The sequence below is a fragment of the Schistocerca nitens genome, chromosome 10 (assembly GCF_023898315.1).
Source record: "Schistocerca nitens isolate TAMUIC-IGC-003100 chromosome 10, iqSchNite1.1, whole genome shotgun sequence".
Lineage (NCBI taxonomy): Eukaryota > Metazoa > Arthropoda > Insecta > Orthoptera > Acrididae > Schistocerca > Schistocerca nitens.
The window spans coordinates 14,239,763-14,259,133 of record NC_064623.1 but is presented as its reverse complement, the minus strand read 5'-3'; the positions used below and the strand labels follow the sequence as shown (position 1 = coordinate 14,259,133).

Below are 19,371 nucleotides of genomic sequence, written 5' to 3'. Positions count from 1 at the left end.
AGGGCTTTGCCCAGTAGCTTAGTTTACTTGTAAATGTGCCTGTCTGCCACTGAATGGGTCTTCTGTGTGGTGACAAGCACTCTATCCTAATGCATATTGTTGCAATTTCATCCCAGATTCACATTATTATGTACTTGATGTACCAGTGGATATGAAAAGGTGGATTTGAACAATAAGTTCCATCATTATCAGCGGCCTTAAGTTCATTGCTAGGCCATCTACAGAGAGCAAATGAATAATTTTTCAAGTAAATTTTATCTACATTTTCATGTATTGAAGTTGCTCTACTAAGCTTGATTATAATACTTATATAACTTTACTGAAAACATAAAAGTGTAGCCAACACACTTTACCTTTACGGGTTCCCTTAGTCTTGAATTCATAGGCAGTTTCAAGTAACATGTAACAGTGCTATCTCTGTTGTTTTGAATGTACCATAATGGTGAAAGGTCTGTAAACTTGTCCTGTGGCAACCTGCTGCAATAACTAAAACACAAAATTACACACACGTAACACGTTATGAAACATGTATTGAATACAACAAATACACTAATTAAAAAGGCAAACAATTAATAAATTTAATTAAAATTAATAAATATGTTAGCAGATTTTTTTAAAAACGTTTTGCATCTGTGAACAAGTTATGTGAGCTTTAATTCAGGGGTATCAGGAAATGAAAGAATATGTCTTATTGGGGGAAGGGGAACGGTGAAATAAAAAGTAAACGATACGCAAAATAAAGGCAGCCTAAGGAATTGGTATCCCCTCATGGGTAACATTCAATATGATGTTAATCTACCATGTGCACTGCAAAATGTTTGAATCTTAGTCGTGCCTGCTCCAAAGGTAATCGAAATGTTGCTGCTAGAGCCAGCCCTGTTCCCTGACACTGGTCATCCTGAAGTTACGCAATGTTTAAGGAGGGTTTCCGCAATAATACACTCCAAGTATTAACTGCCCCAAGCCCACTCAATCGTGTTGATGTACGCTGGTGGAAGCAGTTAATGAGACGGATGCGGTGTGCTGTGCATTACCGTCTCTAATGAATAACACAATTCCGAGATGTTGAGTGTAAGGCAGAACAAAAGCCTTTAAATTACCCTCGATAGCAAAGGGGGAAATTTGCAATGCCAGAAGACTAGCGAAATGCACAAAGACCTGTAGGTGATCGAAAATTAGTGCAGTCAATCCCAAATGTAAATAATGTAATGTACTGTACATAAATAAGCGAAGAGATCCACTAATGACCAATTTCACTATTGGTGATCAATCACTGGAAACAGTAACTACTGTAAAATACCTAGGAGTGATTGGGGCAACCTAAAGTGGAATTACCACGTAACACAAATAGTATGACACCGTCAGTGAGCGGGAATCTCGACTTTTCTCATCCTTTTAAAACCTGTCTGTGTTGTATATACATTCTAGTTTTTCTCGGGGTGACAACCTTCAACTTTACCGCAGTTCTTTTCAAAATTTTGGACTGTTTTGTGCCCTCTGTTGTCAGAAACTCGATTCTAATGTGTCGCACAATAGATGACGGTACCTCTTGATCTGAAACTGTGATTCTGAGTACAGAAATGGTACAACAATCTTATTGCTGTGGAGAACATTCACTGGAAACAAAAGCGATAACGAAAAGATCACGTCACTCTCAGTTCACAAAAATGTACGTAAACCAAAAATTCCGTTTTATATCTGAGTCACCCATAAATGTTCAACAAAGTCGAGTGGCAGGCGCTACAAACAAAGCACCATGCATCAAGCACAGGTTTACTGTCAAAATTTCGAAAGAGTACATTCCGAGAGTGGGGCTACATACTACGAGGGAGGATTAGAAAGTAACGCACTACAATTTTTTCTGTCCCATGGTACCGCAGCTGGAATGTTGAAATTTCACAATGCTATAGTTTGCACAACAGGGGGTATTTTGTTTTAATGTGCACCTCTAGCGAGAGAAGACTGAACTGTGAAGCAAACATAGCGTGCGTGTTACTGTCTTGACTTGTGAAGAGCAGTGAAAAGTAGTTCAATACTTGTGGGCCACTGGACGTAAACTGAGTGAAATTCACAGAGACATGCGTGGCACATAGGGGACGACTGTACGGTTCGTAACAATGTCTCTGGGCAGTGTGCATTCTTCCGAGAGGACCGTGTGAACATCAACAATTCACCACGCTCCGGGCGGCCGGTAATAACTGCAACCCCGCAGAATGTCACAGCTATTGAGACGGCAATTTTGAAGGACCAGCATGTGCAATTGTGAACCTTATTGCAGCAGTTTGACATTTCCTATGGCCTGATGTACAATAATGTTGATTACACATTAAAATTTCATAAAATTAGTGCTCACTGGGTGCCTGGGAACTTTTTGACAGGCAACCACACAGACCAGCAAATGATGACAAGCTCGGATCTCGTAATGCGTTACACCACAGAAAGGCACGACTTTCCAATAGGAGTTGCACTGGTGACGAGTCACGGGCATACCATTATATGCCTGAAACCGAGTAGGCCTCTATCAACTGGAAACGTGATGGTTCTCCATTATGAAAAATATTCAAAGTGACTCAGTCTGCTCAGAAAGTGCTTATGACAGTGTCCTGGGATATGTCACGGTATGTTATTGGTGGACTTTGCTGAATACATGACCACTGCGAATGCTACAGCCTGCGTTAAAACTTTGGTTAAGTTGTGTCGCGCCCTTTGTGACAAACACCACAACATTAATCAATGCTGATGGTGTCCAACTTCATGACAATGCTCCCCCACATCCCTCTCCTCATGTTGCTGCTCCTGTTTGTGAGAAAATTGTCAAATTTGGGTGGCAGGTGCTCCAATATTGACCGCACAGTCCAGATCTTGCACCGTTGGACTTTCATCTGTTTGGTCCCATAAAGAAATGCCCGGTTGACCAACAGTTTGCAAAATATATGGAAGTGAAATCAGCAGTCAGCAGATGGCTACATTCCGACCAAATGCAGATGGCTACACTCCGACCAAAGGGACTTCCGTGTACGAGCATCTTGAAAATGGAACCATAATGGGAGAAATGTGTTGAGAACAATGGAGACTATTTAGAAAATTAAGTAAAAGATCTAAGTTTATTGACTTTTTCTTTACTTTGTTACCTATTAAACTTTTCACAGAACGTGATCCAAATGTGGTATCTACAAGCCACAAACTGTAGGTATCAGTTGTCAATTGGCTGTTTTGTGTCTCACATAGGGGATCAATGTTAGGATGAATACTGTCACAATAGAGTATGCCAACTAACCGTGAAAAGCCCCGTACCAATTTTTTTGTTTGCCATAGAGTGACAACTTGAGCACAGTGTAAGCTCAAACAGTGTCCATGAGCCATATGGTCCCCTTCACAATTACAGAGACACTCGTGTAGACGTTCCACACATCATAATCCAGTGTGGCACGTCTGAAAGCGAACACCCTGCATCCGGCAAGGAGCGTTATGGTCTGAGGGACATTTTTGTGGGATTCCACAGGTGATCTCATAATTTTTGGAAAGCACAATGGATCAACAAAAGTGTGCATCTATGCTGTGGAACCGTGACCACCCCGAAATACAGTTTCTTTTTCCTCGGCACGACGGCACCTACTAGCAGGAAACTGCAATGCGTCTCACAGCTCACAGTGTACGAGTGTGGTTTGAAGAGCACCGGGATGAGTTTATCGTGCTTCCTCGGCCACCTAACTCCCCGGATTTAAACTCGGACAAGAATCTGTGGGACCACCTCAATTGGGCTGTTTGCACCACGGCAAACACCTAGCAGCGAAGCTGACCGTGACAGCAGAGATGTCACAGCTCCACATCCCTGTGCGTACCTTCCAAAACCTCACTGACACTCTTCCTGCACGATTTGCACTGCAAAACGTGGTTATTCAGGCTTTTGACAGGTGGTAGCATTAATGTGATTGGATAGTGTACAAATGCCAAAACGCTGACCACTTATATGGTTTCCTCAATTTTCCTCCATTCATATAATGACTTATACTATAGTTATATATCTTTACATCACTGTGTAGCAAGCCAAAAGATTTTTATGCCTAAACATCTTGCTTCTTTTTGTAACCACAATACAAATCATGGTAGAGCAGTAAACCTTCGATTTAAAGAATCCACAAAACAGCTTCGAGTATCTAATTATTTTACAAATGAATTAATGTGTTAAATGTTCTACTTGAAGCTTGTAACCAAGAAAAACTTAGGAAAGATTTGAAATGATGCTCGCTCAAAGCTTATGAAACAACGAGTGAAAATAGCCGGGGTAATTTTTGCTCCAGTTTAAGCAAAAGATTTTTCATGCATCTCGTGTATTGTACGATGACAATTCTGAAGGTATATTTAGTGATGTAAATAAATACTGTCTGCAAAGTGTGCTGCAAATAGAGTCGGTAGTAAAGTAGCAATAACTTAGAACATCATACCTGATGCCAAAGTCTGACTGCATGAACAGCTAAAATGCAGTAAGCAACAAACATTATTCTTTCCATAGTTTTCTGGGGATGCCCACGAGAATGTTTTTCGTAGAAGTCACTAAGTGCTCTCGTCCTCAGATATGGGATAAATGTGGTCTCAGTATTCACAAACCATCAATTAACACTGCTTCCAAACAATACACAGTTTGTAACTGTAATATTTGTCTTACTGTGTTAAAATTTTTCATACTATTAATGAGTAGATTATGAAAGTGTTTTCAGTTTTTTAAATTGCCCAATAACTGAACATCAAATTTTTGTTGCCCCAGGAAGTCATAAGATAAGCAAATTACCACTGGTACTAGGTTCCATGAGAGCAGTATTAGCAACACAGACTGCTATTCTTCACGGCATAGAGGAGGCACTAAGGGGCGAAAGTTCTTCCTTAGATGAAGGACCGCACGCAGGAGTGCATGCGCGCGCGCGCACGCACGCACGCACGCACACACACACACACACACACACACACACACACACATAAACACACACACACACACACACACACAGTCACTGTTGTCTCCAGGCACTGAGGCCAAGTTGGACAGTGGCCACATGTGCACGAGTGTTATGTATCTATAACTGTGTGTGCTCTCCCTCTATCCAGGAACTTTCTCTACATTAACGAAAATAATTTGTGCCTGAAAATATATTACTGGTAAAAAAAAAAAATAAAATTGTCACTTTGACGCAGCAAGAGAAAATGTGTAAAAAGTTGTGTGTGGAACATATGAGCTTCCAGAGCCAGTGGCTCCTTCTCCCAGCAGAAAGGTTGAAGAGAAAGTCCCTTAGAAACCTGGGTCAGGGAAGACTTATTTGATGTCACTGTTGGTACTTGCACCAAACGACCAAACGATTTGAAAACCAAAGAATGTAAAGGTGGAAGATAGGGTAATAAGCAAGACAGAAACTAACGAAAAAACATTGTGAAGGAATCAGAAGACAGGAAAGCTAAATGAATTATATCAGACAGGCGAGTGATGGAGGGAGGTACCAACAAGTCAGATATTAAAAAAAGGATAGGTGAAAAAGAGCAATGAAAAGGAATAGTTGCTGAAGAGAAATACTCAGACCGTATCAATTAAAGTAAAGTTAGCCCAGGCACGTGGCACGAACTGAGTCTTTCCTTCTCATCCTGACCATCAAGTCTCCCCTAACCTGGTGTTCTGGGGAACTTTTTCCACAGCCTTTGGCATTTGCTAAACCTCACCACTCCTTTTCCTTTAGCCCTCTTCTTTTATCTTCAACCCCCCTTCCAGAAGAAGAAGCCACTGGCTCCAAGAACTCACAAGTTATCACATCTATCATGTGTTTCCTCCTACTGCTCCCTGGTAAATAGACTTTATTTACCAACCCATATCGTATTTTTGAAAGACTTTGATGGCTTAATAATCCAAGGAAAAGTAAGCCACCTTTTTGATATTTTTATTTCCATAATTTTATGTTATCCACAGCACACAGGTTGTAGCACTTACACACTTAAGATTTGTAACATGTGACTTCTAGTGCAGGTTTTATCAACATGAACACCTAAGAATTCAGAATATTCTGTTTCATTTATTGATTTACCCTCATGCGTTATATTTAATGATGTGACACACCCTGAGCAATAGGGAATTGTGTGTACTGTGTATTATCTACATTAACAGTCAGTCCATCAGCAGAGACTCTCTCAATTTTTTACTGAACTACTTTGAGAGTGGAGGTTTACTTCTACCTCCATAACACGGGTAGCAGTAAGCACAGATTTACTATGGCAAGAACAGTACTGAGAAAGAGGTTTCCCATAAAGAAAATTCAAACACTACTCTTCAGCCCTTCCTGTCAGACCTGTGCAATATACAGTTCAAGTTCTGCCATTGCATCACGTTTTGTAGATATTGCAATATTTCCTAAAAGCAATACTGTAATCACCTGAAGATATGCTGTTGTCTTGAGGAAATATTGTGGATTTTGTGCAATGAGATCAGTTAGCAGACCAGTGAAGCATATACAGTAGAGCGTCAATTATCCGAATGTCGGTCAACCAAACGACCGCTTAACCGAACTGTGTACTCGCTCGCACCTGTTACTCTCCCACCCTACCGTCCATCATCCCCCTCACTCCCAAACCAAGTTTCCCACAGTAGTCGCCGCACTCGGCCACCGCTGGCGGAACGTTGCTTCTGATGGGGCCTTGACAAGGCGCTGCTGACCGGCCGAGCCGCCAGTCCCTGTGTTTCAACAACCGGCACACTTCTGTCGGCTTGGCACTGGCAGAAGTTAAACGTAAACGTGTTGTCCTTTCTATGAGGGACAAGTACGAGATTATTAAAAGGTTAGAAGAAGGTGAATCTGCAACCACTTTATCCAATTTTAATTTTGTATACTGTGTGTATTGTTCATGCAAAATGCGTATGTAATATGTATATATTTTTGTTTAATAAACTGTGCCACATACTATATATTCCTACTGAAGTTGCCTTTGTATGTTACTTTTTAATACTAAAAGAGATGCCTGTTTTTATGAATTAATTTACAGTACAGTACTTCTTTTTGGCAAATAAACATGTACAGTTCGATTATCCGAGCGAACCAGTTTTCCGAACACCCATGTCCTCCAATTACTTCGGATAATCGACGCTCTACTGTATTCATATAAAAATATTTCTAGTAGAACTACTCTAATTCCAGAAAGATCATCAGGCTCTATGCAAGAAATAAAATAATGTTGGTTGGTTGGTCTTGGGGAGGGGACCAAACAGTGAGGTCACTGGTCCTATAAGATTAGGCAAGGATGGGGAAGGAAATCGGTCGTGCCCTTTCATAGAAACCATCCTGGCATTTGCCTGAAGTGGTTTAGGGAAATCACAGAAAACCTAAATTAGGATGACCGGACACGGGTTTGAACAGTCATCCTACTGAATGTGAGTCCAGTGTGCTAACCACTACACCACACCACTTGGTAAAATGTTATAGTGCCATGTAGAATGTACAAGCCAAAGTGAAATACTAAGATGTATCCTGACCACCTGTTAGTCACGCACACCACACACGGGCAAGAATTTTCATTATACAGCAGTACTCCTGCCGTCCGTACTACTTCAGAGGTGTAGTAGTAGAACTAATCACCTGTTCCAGGTCTATCACTTATTTGCTCACTTTCAAATGCAATAAAGTTTAGTATGTATGTATGTAGAATGTGTTGTTTCCCACTTTTATCCATGAACTTACAAAGTTCCCAGATGCTTGGGAATTATTTTTATGGGCAAAAATTGATAAAACATTTCACAGCTACAGCGTAACTATGGATATGAAGAAAAGGGGCACAACTATCAGAGGTTAAATATACCGTATTTACTCGAATTTAAGCCGCACTCGATTGTAAGCTGCACCTGAAAAATGGGACTCGAAATTAAGGAAATAATTTTCCCGAATCTAAGCCGCACCTGAAATTTGAGACTCGAAATTCGAGGGGAGAAAAATGTTTTAGGCCGCACCTACAAATCGAAACAAAGTTGGTCCATTGTAATATGAGACACAGTTTAGGTCGAATGAATACAGCTATAGTAGTTTGGTTCGAGTCGTAAGCTTAGCAGTTGAGCTTTACCAGGTAGCCATTGCTATGCGTCAGGTGCTCCGTCCGTATTTATACGGTTACCCTTCCTTTTTCATGTGCTTCGTCTGGTTTGAATCGATTGCTTATTTTTCTTTGATCTGGTAAGTGCCGTTCTCTTTGTTATAGGTGTTTACGACACTCTAAGCTGAAAATGCATTACTGTACTGTGTCACGCATTGTTTGTCACGTTCTGATAGTGAGTGATTACAGCATGTCGCCGCTCACGGCATGGCTTGCTTTTGTGCTTGCTACCGCGGCTTACAATTAAAAAAAAAGAGAGGAATCATCTCATTAGCGAAACAATGGCAAGAGACTACTACTTGTTACTTACAGTGCTGCTTTCTTTGATAATGATCAACAAGAACCAAATAATAGACTGCGTATGATAGAAGATGTTCTGAATGAGAGTTTAGCGAAAATTTTTCTCCGTTTGAAAATCTTTGGACGCCTCTTTAGTACATTACATTCTGCACAGAAATTAGAGTCATCTTAGATTTAAAAATCTAGTCAATTGCCGTGCTTCATTTCTGACTGTATCACTATTAGGCATAAGAATAATACGAATATAAACACGACATGATATGTACATTCTTCCGCGTTTGCTGTTGTCTCGCTCTAGTTTCGTACTTTATTAGGCAGACAGGATTTAAATGAGATAGCAGCAAACACGAAAGAATACATGGCAAAATGTTTATATTCGTATTATTCTTACGGTGAAGAGAATACTACATGTGATTCACAATTCATAAAAGTTCCTATTAGCAACCATCTCTTCTCACAGGTAGGAAAAAATTCAAAACGTAGAGTTGTCCAAATTGACAACCATCCCAAACAGTTTTGCCAGTTGGATTTTTGTTGTTGTTGTTGTTGTTGTTGTCTTCAGTCCTGAGTCTGGTTTGATGCAGCTCTCCATGCTACTCTATCCTGTGCAAGCTTCTTCATCTCCCAGTAATTACTGCAACCTACATCCTTCTGAATCTGCTTTTGCTGTTGTCATTGTACATTTTCGTAGTACATTGAAATGCTGCTACGTTCGAAGATGAACAATATGGAATTTGTATTTACTTCATTGGATAATGTATAAAAATGCTGTGGTCGAAACTCGGGGTGGAGAAAAAAAGCTCGTCTTCCACCTTTTCTTAAATTTATTTACTGACGCAGAGGTTTTGGCGCCAGTATTTATCTGTGTGCCTTCAAAGCATGCCAGTGTAGCGCTACATATATTTGAGAGCAGAAGTTAGTTGTGGCGGCACCTACCAACATTTTTCAGAACTTCTGCTTACTTTGCACTCGATTCTAAGCCGGAGGAGGTTTTTTGGATTACAAAAACCGGAAAAAAGTGCGGCTTAGATTGAAGTAAACACGGTACATTACATTTTCACTTATCATTCAATGAGCACACACATTATTATTGTTCTTATTGCTAACGTTGTTTTTATTATACGGGACTTTTCATACATTTCTCAAGTATCTAAGATTGCACAATATAGTGGTGGATAATGTCTGCAGATACCAGTAAAACAGCTTTTAGCAATTGACAGAAGCATATTTTATTGACTGCAACGGTTCTCACATGCTCAACGTAGTTTTGTATTTGCATCTTGTGTGCCACAGACCAGTGGAACCACTTTTATCAGTTTACGCTACTGAAGTTTTTTCAGCTTTTCGTATCTCATAAGCTTTCCCACAACAGTTTTTTGTTAATTTTACTGGTTTAACACTGTTGATAATCCATACATTCTTTTTCTACACAATCATGATGTACAGTGTACTGTGTGAATACCTGACCACTGTAAACAAACTTCATATGATAATTTGGTTTGTTCATTTTTGGCTACCTTTTAGGGCTTCTGACCCCGCTACTTCTTTGGGTCTGGCAGATTAACTTCAGGCATAAGTTCCAGCGTATTATTTGCACCACAACACTGTGTCTCTGCTTGTAATCGGTCCGTATGACTTCTCTGCAATAGCTCAGTAGGTGACCAATTGTTTCAGCAGCTTCTTTGCGAAGTCTGCCGTTTCGAGGGCTCGCTCCCCGGTAACACTCATTTCACAGGACTTTCAGCAAATGTGACACGAAGTCACGTGCAATATCGGCACCTACAGGAACTGCTATAGACTTTGTGATGAGGAAGAATATGAATGTTATTGTTCCTTGGTTCGCTCACAGCAATTTCAGCTATTCTCTTAGATTCTTGCCTAACCACACACTTGGGAATTTCCACAATTTGGAAATAAATAAAAAAAATATTTGTGAAAAGGAAGAATATGAATTTTATTGCTGCTTATTTCGGTCACAGCAATTAAAGCTGTCCTCTTACATTCTTGCCTAACTACATACTCTGAAATTGCCAAAATATTTCTTTCGTCCTTCGTTCTCTAATCAGATGGAAATTTAACTAGCATCAAATATCACAAATCGCACTTGTATTACATTTGTAATAAAGTCCCAGAATGTGATAACAACACTAAGCTGAAAAAATAAACAAACAAATAAATAAATAAAAAATGAAAATTTGCATGTAGCAGGATGTGAGCTTTGACTCCATAAACCACAACATTAACCATTACCCTAGCACAACGTCATGCGATACTAGTCTCCTGTCTCGGTTATCATAGTATTTCTTGAAGGCTTGTATCATTGATGCATTACCAACTGACATTTATAATGATGACAGTGACATATTTGTGATAGACTGATAAATTTTCAGTGCTTGCAATGGAATATTAAAAGTAATAGATAGGAACAACAAAAAGACTGTCACAAATAAAGCTTTCGGCCAGTAAGGCCTTCGTCCAAAATAGATAACACACACACACACACACACACACACACACACACACACACACACACACGGAAATGCAGCTCACACGCACGACTGCAGTCTCAGGCAACTGAAGCCACACTGTGAGCAGCAGCACCAGTGCACGATGGGAGTGACGACTTGGTGGGGGTAAGAAGGAGACTTGGGTGGAGAAGGGGAAGGGTAGTAGGGTAGAGGAGGTGGACAGTGAGGTGCTGCTGGGGAGAGCACAGGGACGAGGTGGAGAGAGGGTAGGGTCGTTATGTGCAGTTGGGAGGTTAGACGGTGGGCAGGGGAGGGGGGGGGGGGGGAGGTGGCGGGGGGTTAGCGGAAAAGGAGGGAAGTAAGAAGACTGGTTCTGATGCTGGAATGAGGGCTATGTAGTGCTGGAATGGGAACTGGTAAGGGGCTGGGTGGGTGAGGACACTACTAATGCAGGTTATCATAGTTTATCACTACTTCAATTTAGGAAACAAAAGACATAACTTCATTTCTGAAGTGGAGACTTTTTTCACATTTTTAAACAATCAATAAGTCAATAACATGAATGCAACTTAACCTCACATACAAAGACCAGGCTAAAAATCTAATCAAAGTACCAACAGTACGACTTTAGCCATCAGCTCTGAACACGGAAAAACAATTTTGATGCACCTTGAAGTACAAGTAAATATTAGGCTTCGTCTACAAGTGTAATCTCTCTAGAAAAATTATAATCAACTGAAAATCTATAGTTTATTTCTACGACAATCGAACCTTTGAGGTCAATAACATAGCGCAGACGAGCAACTTACATGGAAATTGTGACAACAGCTGTTGAAACTGCAACATATGCCTCACCTCCAGGAACGTACCAAACTTCATCTTCAACATCATCATCCATTGGCACATCATCCTCCTCATATGGATCATTAACAATTGATGCCATGTAGTTCAGAATCTGAGAAATATAAATGAGGATCTTTTTGTGGTGACAAGTTTTAGCATAAGCATTAGTCGATAAAAGAATAACACAACTACTTCTAAATATTTGGAACCAACTGTTGGTTTGGTTTTTTTTTTAAAGGGTGATAGAGGTGTCTTACTGAGATGGTCAATAGTCGAATGCAGAGAGCCTTGTTATCAATCTGTGATGTATGGATCACTGTGAGGTAGGGAGCATTCAGATCCATTTTCAAGTAGTTGACTCTCTATTTGACAGTCTCGTTATAAAACCAAATAATTACAGGAAGAGTGACATAAGAAGAACAGCTAACGAGTGCACTTTGTCTCCAAAGAAAAACTTCGGACAAAATAAGAAATGATTATTGTCTGGAAAAGATATCAACAAACGAATTGGAATAAAGCCAAATTAAAAGAACCTAAGGGAATTATATTAGGAAATGTGTCACCAAAAGTAGAAAAATAACTGATGACTGTGAAAATAGAAACAATGTAAAACGTAACAGCAAGCAAAATATGTCCGAAAATGAGAAATTTTTGTATAGTCTTGTCCTTCATACAGCTGGGTCCCTCTCCCCTCTTATGCTCTGATATGAGTGAACTGTCCTTCCTTTTTAACCATGCCCTCCTGTTAAATTTGATTACCCATCTAATAATCTGTTAATGTAAAAGCCACAAAACTACAACCTACAAACAGTCACACAACCAGAAATTACATACACATATGAAACCAATTTCAAAACAACTAGCACTACAGAAAAAAACAGAATGTTGATGATAGAATGAAGAATAATCAGAATGTGCAAAGACAGACAAGAAAAAGGGTACTGAAGACTAGGTGATAATAAAACAGTCTACACGAAATGGAACCGTTAAAGATCTCAATCAGGATGAAACATATTTCGTTCTTTTGGACATCTAATCAAGCCATCTGAAAAGACAATCATCAGGAGACTAACAGAGAAGGTACGAAACAGTAAGAACAACGTCAGATGGAGTGATGGAAAGATATGTGGAAATAACAAACCCCAAAAGATGATTTAAAAAACAACGCACAAAAATCGTGGAACTCCAAGATAAGCAAATCTGATTGTAAACCTAAATCAAGAAATAATGGGAAGGGTAATTTCATAACAAGAAAGCAAGCTCAGATCAGAGAGTATGAAGAAGCACTGGGCCAACTGGAAACTGAAAAACCCTTTGTATAAAATTGGTGGAAGTGGTTCAATGTAGGTGAATAAGTAAGTAAAAAAAAATTAACACAGCTAAGCTGCTTGTATTTTAAAATCTGATGATCCAATATGCTTTAACAGTGTTTATTTCTGTTTAATCAGAAGTGAAAACTGTAGCTGGAATATATTATACGAGTACAGTTCCGAGACTGTTGAAGATTGTGCGGACTGATCAACTGAAGGTGCCTTTACATGGAACACATTTATTAGCAATGTATGGGTGCAACAATATTGCCATCTAAATTGTTGCAATGTGGTTGCAATACAAGGTAATATTCCAGTAAAGTTGGGCAACATTGCTGACAGAGCAAGTTATTTCAAGTAGTTTACAATGCACTGACAACGCATTGTCCACTGACAGTGGAGAATGTACTGCCAAAAAGCACTACACCTCGAACGACAACATCAATTTTGATTTGGCGACAGCATATTCCACCTAGGGGACAGTAAGTTTCTGACAACGGTTTCAGTGTCATCCACCAACAGACAGCTTAGTGGCATAATCACAACAATGATGTCTGGCTCCACGTGGTGCAGACGTGTGAAGCAAGCGAGCAACCACACGACGGAGATGCAACCGTGCTTCCTACAGCCGACTGTGCGAGTTTAAAAAGTATCAAATTGTGGCCTTCCAAGGGGCGGTACCCTGCCACACAAGTAAGATGCGCCGCATCAGTTGTGGAACAATGCTGGTTTGAGTGGTTACGAGAAAATTCTCGCACCTGTGGACGAGGTTCAGGACATCCACGTAGCAAAGATGCCTGCCAGAATTGTCGTACCATAAGGGTAGCAGTAGCAGATCGTACACAGATACCACAGCACAGATGTGAGCCCAGACGTGACAACACGAATTGCAGCGACTGGTTACTGTCAGTGGGACTACGGGCAAGCACACCCCTAGCGCAGCTTTCACTCGCACCTCAGCCGTCGTGTGCACGGTTCGACCGGTGGCATCACGGGACGACTCGGGAGACGGAATGACGCACTGTAGTCTTCGGCGATGTAAGCAGATTCTGCCTGCACACAAGTGATAGTCGTTTGTGCATATGACATATACCTGGTGGGTGCTCTCTCACAGAATGTATTCGTCCAAGACACTGTGGCCCCATCACAGGCCTTATAGTCTGGGGTACGATAAGCTGCAAATCTCGCTTGTATTTGGTGTTCCTGGAGGGGATGCTAACCGGCACTCAGTGCATGCAGAATGTTGTTAGACCTGTTCTTTTGCAGTTCTTGCAAATGGAAGGTGATGTGTTGTTCCAACTGGATAATGCTCACCCACATATTGACCGTGAAACTCGATGTGCTCTGCAAGACGTGCAGCAACTTCCCTGGCCAGCACGATCCCCAGACTTGCCTCCAATTGAGGAAGTGTGGCGTACGATGGCACGAGAAGCAACTTGTGCGATCTCAACCGACAACTCTGACAGAACTATGTGATCAGGTTGGGCAAATGTGGCATTAAGTGTCCCAGAACAGTATTTGCCATCAGTATGATTGACTGAATGCCAGAGTAAGTGCCCGTTTTGCTGCATATGGATGCTACACCAAGTACTAATATGAGTGTTTTAGCATGTGCCGATACTTGGTACCTTGTGCTATTGATCTATAAATGTAATCATTTCATGTACTCCATATGCACTAAATCTCGAGTGAACTGGAAACCTCTAAATGGCTAAACTAATTTTTTTTCCCGGCAGGGTATTTCATATGGCCAAGCCGCATCTATCTCTGTCTTTGCATGTAAATGCTTCTCCCCCTCTCTCAGCCTAGATTTCTCTCTCCCACAATGACATCGCTGCAGTGCCAAGTCACATAATCTGACTGGGGAGTGATGATGTTTCACTTCAACCTGAAAGACAGTGTTTATGCAGAAGCACTAGAATTGTTTTTTATCAACAGGAATGCAGGAGTTTGCAAATGAGAGTCACGAATTCCACAAATGTGATGGGTACGTCTAAGGCCAGAGCAACGGAACACAGAAAGTAATATAAGATATGCCTGACTGAAAAGGAAACTTCAACTATAGCAGCATTGTACATGATCCCAGTGGGTGAATGTGTCTGCTGAGAGATGGTGTGATGGTATTCCTAATTACAGAAGCAGAGTTAACAGCTTCGCAACAATTTCCTCGTTTCTGGAGGGCTGTTTCCGCAGTTTGTTGCATGACGGATTCCTCCCAATCAGTGCAAACAGTGGTTGTCCAGTTTCTTTGTGCAAAAGACGAGCATGCTGCACAGATATACTACAGGACGAAAGGTGTATACAGAGAGCAGTGTGTCGCATAGTGCACAATTCTTCGATGGAGTGTTATGACGCAGGATGTGTGAACACCGACGACACGTCACGCCACGGGCAGATGCACATTGTAACACCAGTGCTATGATTATGGCTGAGGAGAACTTTAACAAAGGAATTGTTGGTCGGATCACCACACGACACTGCTGTCGAACTGCCAATAATCAAAAGAGTGGTGCGTCATGTAATCCACGAGAAGCTTCGTTACGGTAAAATTTGTGTGCAGTGCATGCCCGAGCATCTTTCAGAGAATACAAAGATAGTGAGAATGAGCATTTCCCTGAGCCAACTGTTGAAATATGCAGAACAAGGAACTGATTTCACTCGTGAGATTGTGGCATGTGTTGAAACTTGGTGTCACCACTTCGACCCTGCCTCCAAATGGAAAAGCACGGAATGGCAGCATCCTAGCTCTCGTGATAAAAGCCCTGAAGGCCTAAAAGCCCTCAAGGCCTAAAAGGCGTGAAGGCCGGAAAAGCGATGCTCAATTACTTTTTTGACAAAAAAGGACATCTACTCAGTGAATGGCTACCCCGGGGGCATAACAGTTAACACTGAGCAGTATTGTGACATGTACTGAGGCTCAAATATGCCACTAATAACAAGCACAGGGCAAGCTCTCGAAAGAGAGAGTGCTTTTCCAGGACAGTGCTGTGAAACTCACGACAGAGATCTTCCAGCTCCTTCAAAAATTTTGACGGGAGGTCCTGGAACATTTTCCTCCACGTGCGACTTATGAGCCCTTGAAACATTCTCTGAAGGTGAGAGGCCCAATCGTGACAAGGAAATGCAAGACACCATGAAAAACTGAATCTGTCAGTAGCCCAGGAGTTTCTACACTGAAGCCATCCTCTCCCTTCCTATGCGCTGGGATCATTCACTGTCAATGATATATTGCAGTACAGTTGCACATGAACAAAGCTGTTATTAAAATTTTTATACACATAACAGTAATCTCCTTTTCATTTGGGCACACCTTATATGTATAATCAGGGTTGGGAGACCTGGCTGCTACCATCACAAAAGATTTGGGGTATTGAATCATAATAGATCTGCTCTTAACTTTTTTGAAGCATCATGTGTGTTTGTGGACAGCAACTTGCCAAATGTCTCTTTTCTTTTTATTTATTATTATTTTTTTTATTACAGTCTTTGTTATACACAACTTTTCACGTCCCATAAATACTGTCTTAGATGTATCATATTTATGAAATTCAGAGTTCTATCTATGTGCTGGTGAACCAAAATTAAATATTAACATAACCTTTGTTTGTTATTTCAAACTAATTTAATGAATTCTTGAGAGTCCTTCCACCAAAGCGGTGCAAATCTCTAGTATCACGATGCATACTGATGAAAAGTGTGTTTTGAAGAGGTAAATCAAATTCTTCCTTAATTGCGGGACCTGCAGCATTTATTATGCCTAGTACAGCATTATGCGGAGCATTGGAAAACAGTATGCTGCTTGATATTTTATTGTATTTTCATATATAAGCTTATTTCAGCTTTATTGCCTTCATCAGAACATCTCCAAACAATCACATTTATTTGTAATTTACATAATAAATAATTTATAAAGTGTTTTACATTTGATGATGTACTCACATCCTGATATTGTAGATGGACATATGTCAACTATGACTAAACCATTAATGCTGTCTGTAATATTATTTTCAGCAACATTTTAAATTTGTTTGATAACTTGTTGTTGCAAGTAGATTATAATACACTTTTTACTATCTGACAGTTGTGAGAAATTCAAGGTTGACAGCTAATTGTTTACTCAAAGATATTTATATTGTGGGTAGTATACATATGGAACTGTTATTGATGTGTTTGTGTGTCTGGTGTTTTGGTTATCCTTTATCTACATACAAAATTTCAATAAAACATTTTAAAAACGGTGTAAGTGTGTGAAATCAGTTTGCTCATTTAGTATATTGTAGGGATAATACTTTGTGTGTACGCATATTTGAAACTCCTCCAAAATATTTTATGATTGGACCTGTTAGGATTTTGTGTAGGATTTGCAGTGCGTTTATAATGTTGTTAACTTGGTGTTTTTCATTTCTGAGGTGTGTAAAGAAGGTGGATTAGTTGTTATATGTTTCTCTTGTGTCTTCTCTAAATCCAACAATGAAACTTCTTCCTTTCTGTCCTATATCAATTTTGTGCAGTAAATGCAGTAATTGTAATTCCTAGGGTTTAAGTTGTTTCGGAGTATGGCTTTTCCTGAAAGTAGTTTTATGCTAATATTATTTGTCATTCTGATGTCTAATGTGATGTTTGAAGTTTTTAGTAGGGTGTTTATTTTATTTTATTGAATAGTTTCCTATATAGTTTGTTGATGGTCTTTTTTCATTACAGTTTCTATTAGTAGTGTTATTTTATGCTTTATAGGGTCTTTTAAAGGTGTTTTTTGTTGTTGTACAGCAGCAGAACACAATAGGGTCATATTGTTCCTGTATGCGATGTATTTTAGTATACAGTCTCCTGTTGCAGGGACAGATTTAGGATTCTGTTAATAATGGAATGGAAGAATGCACATTTGTGAGATTTTGGATGTGAAGATGTATGGTTAATTATTCCATCTGTTGGTTGGTTTTCTGTAGATCTCAAAAGTGTGTCTATAGTTATTGTGAGATCCACAAAATTTATCGAATGTTCTGAAGTGAATTTCATTTCAGGATGCAAATTATTGAATTCCTGTAGTATACAATTTTAACTGCAAACACGGCCTATACAAGGAGCTGCAAATCAAAATGTTGGATATCCTGTAGTATTGTTTGTATGTCATGATCATTTCCTTGTATGAGCAGCAATGTGTCATTGGTATATTATTTTTTTAGAAAGGGTTGTTGAGAGTTGAAGAATTTTGTTTAAAGTTTATTAAGGAATATACAAGGGTTGACTGAAAAGTGATGCCTCCACCTTTGTAACTCTTCAACAGTTGGCAGCACTGGTATGTGGCAGGTACTGGCTTGTTCTGTAGCCTCTACTCTACAGCTCCAGTTGGCAGGATGCCTTAGCACTGAATGGTTGTGTTGTTACAGTGAAAAGTATGGAAATTTGTGCAGACAGTCGGTCACTGCGATTTAAGTAACGTGGAGTCATTGAATTCTTGACAGCAGAAGGTGTCACCCCAAAGGAGATTCATCAGAGAATGAAAGCAGTTTATGGTGATTGTGTTGATGTGAGTACTGTGCATTGTTGGACGAGTAAGTTTAAAGATATTAAGTCGGGAAAATTTGACCTGCGTGACAAACAAAGAGTCGGACGTCCTGTGACAGCAACCACCGAGTTTCACAAGCAAAATGTTGACAGATTGATTCAGGACGACTGTCGTATCACTAAGAGAAAAATTGCAAGCACAATCGACATTTCACAAGAACATGTGGGTCACATTATTGCTTTGCTGTCCGCCCCGATACCTGAATGATCAAGCGTGACAGACTACCGTCCTAAGGGGACCGGGTTCGATTCTCGGATGGATCGGGGATTTTCTTTGCTCAGGGACTGGGTGTTGTGTTGTCTTCATCATCATTTCACCCCCATCCAGCGCGCAGGTCACTCAATGTGGCGTCGAATGTAATAAGACCTGCACCAAGGCGGCTGGACCTGCCCTGTAAGGGGCCTCCTGGACAATGACGCCAAACACTCATTTCCAATGCTTTGTTTGGCTATCAGAAGTTCTGTGCATGATGGGTACCCTGGATGCTGACTCCTGAAATTAAAGTGCACAGACTTGAAATTTGACAGGGACTCTTCTCAGGTTACGAGAATAAAGGTGACGCCTTTCCCGATAATGAAAGACAATCTGCAGGTACATCATCATGCTTCTGATGAAGACGTTGAGAGAACTGTGGGACTGTGGTTGCAGAAACAGAGTGTCGATTTCCTTCGTGACGGCTTCAGAAAACTTGTTCATCATTGGCAGAAAGGTACCCAATTGGCTGGCAATTATGTGGATAAGTGAATATTGGTAATTAAAGATCACATTCTAA

At 40.3% G+C, this 19,371-nt stretch overlaps 1 protein-coding gene across 3 annotated transcripts in view; it reads right to left on the bottom strand.

The window, feature by feature from the left end:
* Window positions 1-19,371, bottom strand: part of LOC126210275 (endoribonuclease Dicer-like) — a 334,521-nt gene that overhangs the window by 158,578 nt on the left and 156,572 nt on the right. For all 3 annotated transcript variants that reach the window (XM_049939469.1, XM_049939471.1, XM_049939470.1), the window contains 2 exons: window positions 11,690-11,835; window positions 354-486 (listed from right to left, as the gene is read on the bottom strand). In XM_049939469.1, coding sequence (XP_049795426.1) covers window positions 354-486; window positions 11,690-11,835 — 279 coding nt within the window. The remainder of the gene's footprint in view (window positions 1-353; window positions 487-11,689; window positions 11,836-19,371) is intronic.